This window comes from Barbus barbus (genome assembly GCF_936440315.1).
Source record: "Barbus barbus genome assembly, chromosome: 29".
NCBI lineage: Eukaryota > Metazoa > Chordata > Actinopteri > Cypriniformes > Cyprinidae > Barbus > Barbus barbus.
The window spans coordinates 13,380,125-13,390,968 of NC_136757.1; the positions used below are offsets into that span (position 1 = coordinate 13,380,125).

The 10,844-nt window shown below is 36.2% G+C and overlaps 1 protein-coding gene across 1 annotated transcript in view; it reads right to left on the minus strand.

The window, feature by feature from the left end:
• Nucleotides 1-8,259, minus strand: part of LOC306849078 (hemicentin-1-like) — a gene marked incomplete at its 5' end in the record, with an annotated part of 74,571 nt that extends 66,312 nt beyond the window's left edge. The window contains 4 exons of the mRNA XM_079383935.1: nt 2,100-2,222; nt 3,324-3,482; nt 4,498-4,568; nt 8,004-8,259. Of these exons, the coding sequence (XP_079240061.1) occupies nt 2,100-2,222; nt 3,324-3,482; nt 4,498-4,568; nt 8,004-8,259 (609 nt within the window). The remainder of the gene's footprint in view (nt 1-2,099; nt 2,223-3,323; nt 3,483-4,497; nt 4,569-8,003) is intronic.
• Between the last annotated feature and the right edge of the window lie 2,585 nt (nt 8,260-10,844).

The following is a 10,844-nucleotide window of genomic DNA, read 5'->3' on the forward strand; positions in this document are numbered from 1 at the left end:
AGAACAATCATGAGGTTTCTGCGGATTTACAGATTTGTCTTAATTAAAATCCCACCCATAGACTAATCAAATGCAAAAAATACACCTGACATGGGAGTGTGTTTTCATACTTGGATCTAAAATGTTGGAGAAATTAGGTACATGGGATGAAGAAAGGAAAGGAAAGGGGAAAGGGAGGTGGTGTGTGGCCAAGTATGGTGACCCATAAACCTTCAGGTTACAAGTCCAACTCTCATACCATTAGGCCACGACTGCCCCTTGAAGAACACTGGTGTATTGGGTATTTGGTTTCATCTACTAACCATGAATAATATTTTTAAAGTATTTATTGATCTATATAATGTTATTTTCTACATGTATCAATACACTGGGAAAAAAAATCTGTAGAAAAACTATTTTTCAAAAGCAATTTTTATGGATATTTTTTATGGATCTTTTTTATGGTCTTTCAACCATATAACACAATACAATGTCTGCAAAAAATGCTGAAAAAAATATGATAAACCTTATTGTAAAATGTTTCTACTGTTTATTACACATTTGCTTTACAGTCACATTTTTACTAAACGATTCTAAATTTAAAGCTCCAGTGTTAACACTCTATTAATTTTTTCAAGATTTACACTTTCTAAATGATTGAAATCTGGAAATGTACATGAAATATTTCAGCAGCGCGCAGAAAATTCTTACTACAGAGAAGGCTATCTAAAAAAAGAAGCTAAACTGCCCCAAAACTTTCAGTTTCAATTTTCCTTTCAAGACTTGGTGGTGGGGTATATGGTCAGAACTCTAAAGAGCAACTGTGTGACCCTGACCTTGAGGCAATTCTCACAGAGCAGCTGGGGAGTTGGAGCTGTTAACAGTTTGAGGTTGACCAGACATCCTCAGTGCAGACTCTCAGCAACAACAGGTACAGGTGGTAAAGCTCTCAAACACAACCATCAGCTACCCACTCCCACAGGACCATAAATCAACAACACAAATATCCAATTACAAATACACACTCGCAAACGTGCTTTTCTTTACTTTTCAAGCTGTTTTGCCTTGTTGTCTTATGGATTACTGTTTCCATAGTTGTTGCTGGAAGACTTCAGCTCTGCCATGTCCTGTGTTGACATGCATGATACCACCATCTCACAAAGAGGAAGGTCTGTTTTCTTTCATGTCTGACTATGACTGAATATGCTTAGTTTTAGTCTCCATACCATGAAACACAGACTTAAACACGTACCCCTTCAGATTATTCAGACAAGTGGATTTTACAATTCAAAATACAGCTGTAAAATTTATGTCACATGTCAAAACTTGGTCAGTCGAGTAATAGCTCAAACATTACACAATAAATGAACACTGTACTACTAGACTATGGAGTTATTTCTGTGTTTTTATTGTGTGTCCAAAAAAACATTTGGACATTTTCTTTCTTCTTTTGCAAGCATGTCAAAACTCAAAAGCATTTTGTATTTTTATTTATTTATTTAATCAAGAAGGTTAACAAAATGTAAGGACATAGTCGCTTATGAATATAAAACACATTTATTTTGGTCTGTCCAACATGAAGGACAATATTCCTAAATTAAATTAAATTAAATTAAATTAAATTAAATTAAATTAAATTAAATTAAATTAAATTAAATTAAATTAAATTAAATTAAATTAAATTAAATTAAATTAAATTACGACAATACAAAATAATGACTCCATACTTACATATCACACTATGTATGTATATAGACAGATAGACAGACAGACAGACAGACAGACAGACAGACAGACAGACAGACAGACAGACAGACAGACAGACAGATAGATAGATAGATAGATAGATAGATAGATAGATAGACAGACAGACAGACAGACAGACAGACAGACAGACAGACAGACAGACAGACAGACAGACAGACAGACAGACAGATAGATAGATAGATAGATAACTTAATATATATTAATTATATAATATATATAGTAATATATAGTTATTACTAAGATTTTATTTGTAATATCTTTTTTTCCAAATTACTTCTAACTGCATTTCCAGCATGTGAATTTTGGAGTGTGTCTGCAATTTGCAATTAGTCATGTGACTTCATGCATCTCACCTCATTGACTTGCTGTTTGTCCAGGTGAAAAATTTGACCGGAGCTGGTAGCAGCAATCTCCTCATAAGCTCTGTATCCAGGCTGAGACCGATCCCCACAGTCCCCCGTCAACACAAACACAACCTGGATTCAAATGGGACGTTTATGAGTGTGAGAGTTTGGTTAGGGGTTTGGGTGTTGGGGTTAAATGTCAACACTGAGTTATATTCCTTGAAGAGCAGATTTTTTCAAATGGATTGTGATATATTTAGATTTCTGGCTTATTACTTTACAACCTCAATATTGAAAGAATCAGTTCACCAAAGTCCATAATCCATTATAACATTTTCTCCAGTGAAAAAGTCCATCACCCTGATGTCTTCTTACATCAAAATCCACCAACATATTTATTTACTGTAGAACTGTTTTGGATTGTTTTTTCTTGTAAACAGTGCTTGATCTTTGCATATTTTTCTCCTGATTCAGATGAGAATATTAAGCAATATTATGGATAAAAGATTTTAGTTGAAATCAACAGTTTGAAGTTAAAAACTCTTAATGCTGGGCTTGTTTCTTACAATCATGCAGCTTTTCAATTCCTAAGAAGCTTATTGATGGACTGGAGTCATGTGGATTACTTGTGGATTAGTGTGATGTTTTTATCAGCTGTTTGGATTCTCATTCTGATGGCACCCATTCAATGCAGAGGATCCATTGGTGACCAAGGCACGTCCTGATTTTGCTCAGTTAGATGTGTTCCTAGGTCAACATATTTTGTTGACCCTGGAACAACATTTGAATCCAAAAATATAGTCTTGACCATATCCCTACACCTAAACCTAACCTTAACCATGAGTAATCCCTAAAATCAGAGGAAATGATAGATGAATGACACTGATGTACAAGAGCCAAACACTGATTGTAAGCCTAAACTTCATAAAAGCTATAAACTAGTTCTTCAGATCTGATTGGTTAATCACAATGTTGTTCCAGGATCAACAAAGATGTTTATCCAGGAACATGTTGCACTTGGTAAAATCAGGTTCTGCGGTGACGAAGTGACATACTGCTAATTTTCTTCAAATCTGTTCTGATGAAGAAACAAACTCATCTACACCTTGAATGACCCAAGAGTGAGTGCATTTCATTATTGGGTGAGCTATTCCCTTAAAGACAAAGCGTGATTTCTGCATCACCAGCTGCACTGAAAAGAATTGCAAAAAGACTTCAAAGATCTGTCGTTACCTGAGACTGTCGGAGCTGTACAAGCTGAAGAACATCTCTTTTCAAGCGATAATCTTTGGCTCGGGCATCTGTGAAAACATAGATAAAGGATCCTGGTAGAGAGACCTCCAGAGCCCTCTTGATGGCCCCAATGCTCATCTCTGGACAATCCCCTCCACCCTGAGGTAGAACAACAAGGCCTTCATCATTGACATGGACATTTATGCACTAACCAGAGTACAAGAAAGCGCATATTGTATTGGCTCGGGGTTCAAGTTCCAGTACTTATTTTAGAGCCCAAAGGTACAATAAGAACAGAGCTAATAAAACTGTAACGTTGAAGACAGATCAATTGCTGAAACGAGCCAAGATAGCCACAGCAGAAGCCACAGAGAGCAAATAAGAACACAAAGTACAGAATATGATTCGATGATGATTTATGAAGAAAGAGGCCAACGACTGCTGTGTCTTTCGATGCTAAAGAATACAAGTATAAACACCTGAGCAAAGCTACCAAGAGAGGTGTGGAGATTAAATATGTGTGGAAGCGATAGAGGTGGTGGTGCAGGCAGAACAATGAGTTCTATAGTAATCTAGTGTGGCATAATAAAGCAAGGACATCATTTTAACCAGTCAATGCAGTTTGATAGATTAAGAAATTACGTATGCTCGGAGCAACAATTAGTTGTTGATTTGAATGATATAAATCTATCATTACATATAGAACTTTAAGTGAGCGTTACATGACGTGAATTTAATATTTAATTTTACTGTATATTTAATATGAAATTTATATTTGTTGCACATTGTTTATTATAATTCTGTGATGTCTAATTATAGTTGTAGCAATGATTTTTTAAGTGACTAAAATAATATTTCCATTCAAATAAATATGTGTGATCAATGGTCAAATAAAAATGATTAATCTCTCTCAAATAAATTATTATATTAATGATATTTTATAAACATACTATGGTTAAAAATAGCACCGTCAGCATGGTCAGGCTGGTATTTGGGGCAGTTAAACCATCCATAAATCAGCTTGGAAGAATAGCTAGACCAGTAAACCAACTAATATAAGTGAACCCCTATCAAATAACTTGATTTTTCAAATGATTACTGGATCCCTATCCAAAAAAAAAAAAAGATTAATCCTTATAATATAGGGTTTTTTTCATTCTCGACTGGTGCCCACCTGAACAAACAGCTCTTGAAGATCCTTCTGGAACTTCTTGGGATCAGTAGTGATGGAAACAGGACCGATGTCTAGAGAGGAAAAGAAACATCTACATTACATATGCATTGTGTACAAAAGCTTTAAAAAGGCTTTACGTGACCATGGTTTTGGAAAGTCTATCACAACACTTCCACAAGCATATCCCTGGGGAGCAGGAGTTTTCAAAAGATTAACCTTCTTCACCCTAATTAAAGAGTTTTAAACAGTGCGGATTAGGTACAACCAAAGCTTCTTCCACAGATATGACCCTACTAATGACTGTCTCTAGATCAGACTAACAAACTAGCTACAGACCCAGCCAACTCCTAATCACAAAACACATTTGTCCCGGATTCTATCTCATCAACATCTGCGGATACAAATGACAGTCTTGATACTTTTGACAGCTGAGACAATAAATTAAAGACCATGCAAAATTCCAGCAGTCCTCAAGCAATACCAGACTGGGTGCATAACCTCATTGCATCATTGTTTAGGATTGTCATCATCCACCTAGATAATCTCTGACCTCTTCCCCTTTCACTACTATATCTCTTGTGTCTGTCTCTCCCATTCTTTCGTCTCAGGATGAATTGTGTCCTCCCTGAATTTGGCACTTATTTGGACTCACTCAGAAGCTGATTGATTAGAGAGCTGAATATACGGCACATGGATGAAAAAGCATAAAGAAGATGCATTGTTTATGATCTGAGTATGGGTCAGATATCCCACATGGTTTATTACTCCAACCAAAAAATATATATATATAATTCTAAAAGTTATTAAAAAATAGAAGACAAAGAGGTGGACTACAGTTTGATAGTGCTTTGGGAAAATGGACAAAAGAGAAAAATTTGGATTATGTCTGAGTAGAAGTATATCTTCTTTTGAGAGCGAATAGGACAGATCAATACACCGTTATTTAATAAAAACATTTAAGTTATGATCTTCAGCGCTGAATGCCAACAAATTTTAGATTGAATCAAATTGTATTTTTGTGATATATTACATTATAAATAATTATATTATATTATAAATTCTTACATGAATTATTTTTTCAATATTAATGTTAAAAACATGCTATGCTGCAACCCATCTCTAAATCAGCTTGCACCAGTTTAAACCAGTTAAGACCAGCAAATAAACTAATGCTGATTAAATGTTTGTTTCAGCCAACTATATTGGTCTGTTTTGCAAGAAGGAAGAGCAGCTAAACCAGCTAAAACCAGCAAAGCAAATAAGGCTGGTTTAGGGTTTTTGAACTTGTATTATATTATCCCCCGGTTTCACAGACAAGGCTTAAGACTAGTCCCAGACTAAAATGTAATTCTGAGCTGTTTCAACTGAAATAAACTTTCTCTGACTGATCTTAAAACATATTTTTAACAAAAATATTATAAAAGCCTTTGTTTTGTCTCAAGATGAACACCGTTAATGTTTTTTCTAAGGCATGTTAGTAAACATTACTTAAATGTCCTAATTGAACTATGGCCTTTCCCTGGTTTAGTCTAAGCCCTGTCTGTGAAACCAGGCCATTATTACATTACTGTTAGACTGTGTCTTGTGTTTCCCCTCCTCTTGTGCCCATATTTGGTCTTCCTGTTCCTGTCCTCGTTCCCTATCGTTATTAGTTCATTAGTCCCCAGGCCTGTGTTTAATTACTCCTCACCTGTTTCTGTTCTTCCTCGTTGATTTCCCAGTGTTCTTAAGCCCTGTGTCTCCCTGTCTCTCATGTCCTGTATTGTTTGTCTCAACCCTGATTTCCGAGTTCTGTGTATTAGCTACAAATAAAGAAGGTTTATTTAAACGTTCTCCTTATCTCCTGGATCCTTGCTCCCAGTGCAGCGTGACAATTACATTATATTATATTATAAAAATAAATATTAAGGTAATTTTATCAACGTTAATATCAATATTAATATATCATTCTCAGCTGTAAACAAGCACAGGCTCGTCTGGTTTGCTAGTTTAGAGGGGTTTGGGGAAGTTGTAACCATCAAACTAGTTAAACCAACTGTAAACCGGCTTGGAATAGCAGCTAAACCATCTTAAACCAGCAAACGAACTAAGGCTGGATTAGGATTTTTGAACATGTACTATTATATATATTTAAAATATATAAAAATTATATTTTATCAACATTAATATCAATATTAATATAGCATTGCCAGCTGTAAACAAACATAGGCTGGTCTATTTTGATGGTTTAGGGGGGTTTGAGCATTTGTATACTTAAAACTGTTAACCTATCTATAAATCAGCTTGAGAGAGCAGCTAGACCAGCTTAAACCAGCTAAGACCAACAAATCAACTGAAGCTGGTTTAGTTTCTTCCAGCAGGGTTCGAAACACAAACACAAATACTAATGAACTGAAGCAGCAATGCAAACAGTTCTAACATTCGTTTTCATTTTCTGCACTTTCTCCATCCCTCTCTCAGCTGTGAGGGGCCATTAAGTTGTGTTTCTATAACGCCTTTCTGCCTGTCTGACTTTGTGATCTCATTGGTTTCCCCAAGGGAAAGCCACATTAAAAGGTGAGGGAAGGACTGGCACCATCCCCCTACCAGTAAAGGACTGACGTCTCTCCTCTGACTGGGGGGCTGGGTTGACTCTTCCGGAGAATTGGATGGAGGACTGGGGGTGATTGTGTTAATTACATACTACCAGACAACATGTGCTTCTCATCAGCTCCTTGCCCCCCCCCCCCCCCCCCCCCCCCAAAAAAAGCTAACAGATAATGAGTCTTTCCCTCACAGACTCATTTTCTTCAACGTTAAATTCAATATGGTGTCGCTAACATGACTAAGATCTGTTTGTCTCAATATAACCAGTTGGCCTGACTCTTATTGGCCTGGATGCATTTACTAACTGTCTTTCTTAGCATATAAATGGACATTATTGGATTAAATGTCAACATTGTAGGTGATTTGTGCTCTTACATTAATTTATTTTTTTCCCTATTCCTTTCATACTTATTCTGTTTGTAAAAATATGAAGTAATCATGTTATTATTTTTGTCATAGTAGTAGTAGCTAGTAGTAACTTGGTCATAACTAGTTGATCATGTGATGTTAACATTGTGGCTCCTATGAGAGGGCAGCCCGCTACATGTAGATTAAACCATCTTCTAAAAATGTAAAGTAATTGTAATGATTTTAATTTATCTTGTGTAAATCTTCTGTAATTGGCAAAAGCTGACAGTGCACCTCCATGATGCCATGGATCTCTACCTTTCAGCGGTCCCTGGTGGAGAAGATGTTCCTAGCAGCCCGAACACCTTTGTTCATATTAGTTCCCTGACATTCTTTAATGCATGGCCTCACAAACTTCATCAAGCGTTACTCTTTGGTATTTTAGACATTTAGATTCAGTCACAAGTTATTTATTTAACGGAATCACTTTTACGTGGTAAAGTAACTGACATAGATCATTTATAGTTAATTGCCTCTAATAATAAAGCTGAAATATAGGATTGTGCAGCTACCTGGATCATGGAAAGGAACCAGCACGAAGTTCTTGATTGGTCTTGTTCTGCGGCTCAGGGTTCTCTCCAAGATCCGAGAAGCACCATCTATCACCTGTTTGAGATCGTCGTACATGGAGCCGGTAACATCGAAGACAAAGGCCAGTGTTGAGGCGCTGTCATCCGCGCCGGAGTGTCGCTTCACCGGCGAGACGGATAAGGAGAGCGCGCTGGTGGTCAGCGCCAAAATGAGGAAACTAACGAAAATCGTATTCATTCTTGCTTGAAATTCATTAAACCTTTATTTAAACGAGTTATATGAAGAAATAACCTAAAAAAAAAGATGTAAACCAAGTGATTGTGGGAGAGAGAGAAAAAAATATAATCAGTTAATTTACCAAGAAAAAAGTTTTAAATTGTCCCTGAAGAGTTCAACCAAGTGCCTTGTTCCTAGAAAAAAAATTCGATGTAAATAATCCTACTGGCGCTGGACAAATGCTACATGGAGTAAATTCCCTGCGTCTTGTCCCATCCTTGGCTGAGTTTCGGAGAAAACTTGAAAGAAGCGCGTGGACCCTCTGGAGCTGAACACTGCAGTGTTGGGGAGGGGTGTGAGGAGTCCTTACAACCTGATTTTTTGTGTGTAACTTGACCCGACTGTGACTCCCAACCCCATCCCACATGGCCTGCTCCAGTTTAACAGGGAGCTACTCAAGAAACCCGTGCCAACTGCCATGAGAGAGATGAAATACTGTATAACACTGTTTATTGTTGTGCCCATCTTCTACATTACAATAACAAAATCTGACAAGCAGCTCTACTACAAAACGTGATGTTTATCGGCATTAGTGTTGCTCAGCACTTATGCAATTACTTTCTAACATTACTTTGTTGACACTGAAATGTAAAGTGGGACTGGAGGAACTGATGACAGTTGTGGGGCAAGTTGTCCTTATTTACTCTAGTAAATATTTCTGAGGTTTCATTTTGAAAGTCTGTGAGTAGACACATACCTTAAAGTCTTAAAAAAGAAAAAGAAACATTTTGTTCAACAGACATTGAAAAAAAGAGTGGGGCATGTAATAAAGTAATAACTCATCATTTTAAATAGTATTAAAATTAACCAGTTGATTATATTATTATAATAAAAAAAATGTGAGATTTATGAAAAATACCCTTGTGCTAAAAACACATTTCAAACTTTCAGTTAAAATAACTGACTTATGTCAGAATGTATGCCAGTGTGGTTTTAATATTTTCAGAATAAAACCACTTTCCATTCCATTGTGGAGTTTTGAGGACAGAATGCATGAAAGATATTCTAATTTACAAGCATTTGAAACTAACATACAAAACCGATAATAGAGAAAACATACACTGGTATTAGACTCCAAACATAAAAGATACTAAAATATAGCTTTTGTGACAACTAGCCCCAACATCTCTTACATTCTTCTTGAGAGGAATATTTATTGCATGGATGGGGTTGAAATAATTTTAGGTTTATTAATAGAGTGAGTTTATACTCAGCTGCCACACAGCTAATAATATACATGCTATTCTCTGGACTCAGTTTAGCGTGTGGCATAAATGACAAGGCTCCAGTAGAGGCATCCCAGATGCTTTCTGAAAGGAAAGACTCCGGATATGCCTTGACCCTTTTGTATATCCGGATAAATTATGATGCTATCAGTAATACTCAGATGCATCAATCAAACCTCACGCAACTCATGGTCATAATGTCATTTATTGTTGCTTTAACTTGATAGCGAGGCAGCAAATGCTGTCAAGTTGATAACAGAACATTACAAAAAAGGAAGGAAAGGAGGTCTTTGAGGATGTGAATGACCCAGTAACCTCCAAAAAAAATAGCAGTCTATTTACATGGTAGCCTTTAGATTTTTCTGGAACGACACCAAAAAGAAATAGCATAGGCTTTATGACAGTACACAGATGTTGTTTCTGCGATAATTTGATCTAAAACCAACAAGAAATTTGCTCTCAGGTCAGCACATGGTTGGTCAAATGATCAGGACGCACCCAAATAGCCTTGCCAAATGACACAATGCCATTCAAAGACATTGAACTTAGGAAATGATTTCATCTTCAGCATGGGCATATAGTTATGTTTGGTCATTGCAGAAGTCTTTACTAGCAATGTTTAAAATTAAGGTTCTACACGGGGGTTTTGCAGTATGGTCATAGAAGAACCATTTTGGGTTCCCCAAAGAATTTGTCAGTGAACAGTTTTTAATAGAACCATTTTTTTTTCTTAGTGTGAAGGACATTTTAACTATACTTTAACTATAAGACCCTTTTATGCAATGGAGAAGTTCTGTAGATGTTAAAGATTCTTTCAAGGAACCATAGATGCCAATAAAGAACCTTTATTTTTAAAGGAATAGTTCAGCCAAAAAATTTAATTCTGTTATTCTTTTGCCCACAAGTTGTTCCAAACCTGTATGAGTTTCTTTTTTTTGTTGTTGAGCCCAAAAGAAGGTATTCTGAAGAATGTTGGCAACAAAAGTTATTGGTGGCCATCGACTTCCATAGTATTTTCATTATTTATTTATTTACTCACCCTCATGTCAAAAAAAGAAGATATTTCGAGAAATATCAGTGAAAGTCAATGGGATCTAGTGTAGTTTTGTTGTTTCAGAGTTCCATTATACTGTATCGAAAAAGTTGAAACATTCTTCAAGACATCTTCTTTGGTGTTCCATTGCAGAAAGAAAGTCAGGTTTGGACTGATATGACGGTGAGCAAATGCTGAATTCTGGGTGAACTATCCCCTAACTTAACAGTCATGTAAACATTTTAAAACGAAAGCAAAATGTTAATGAAAAGATAAATAATTTCCAT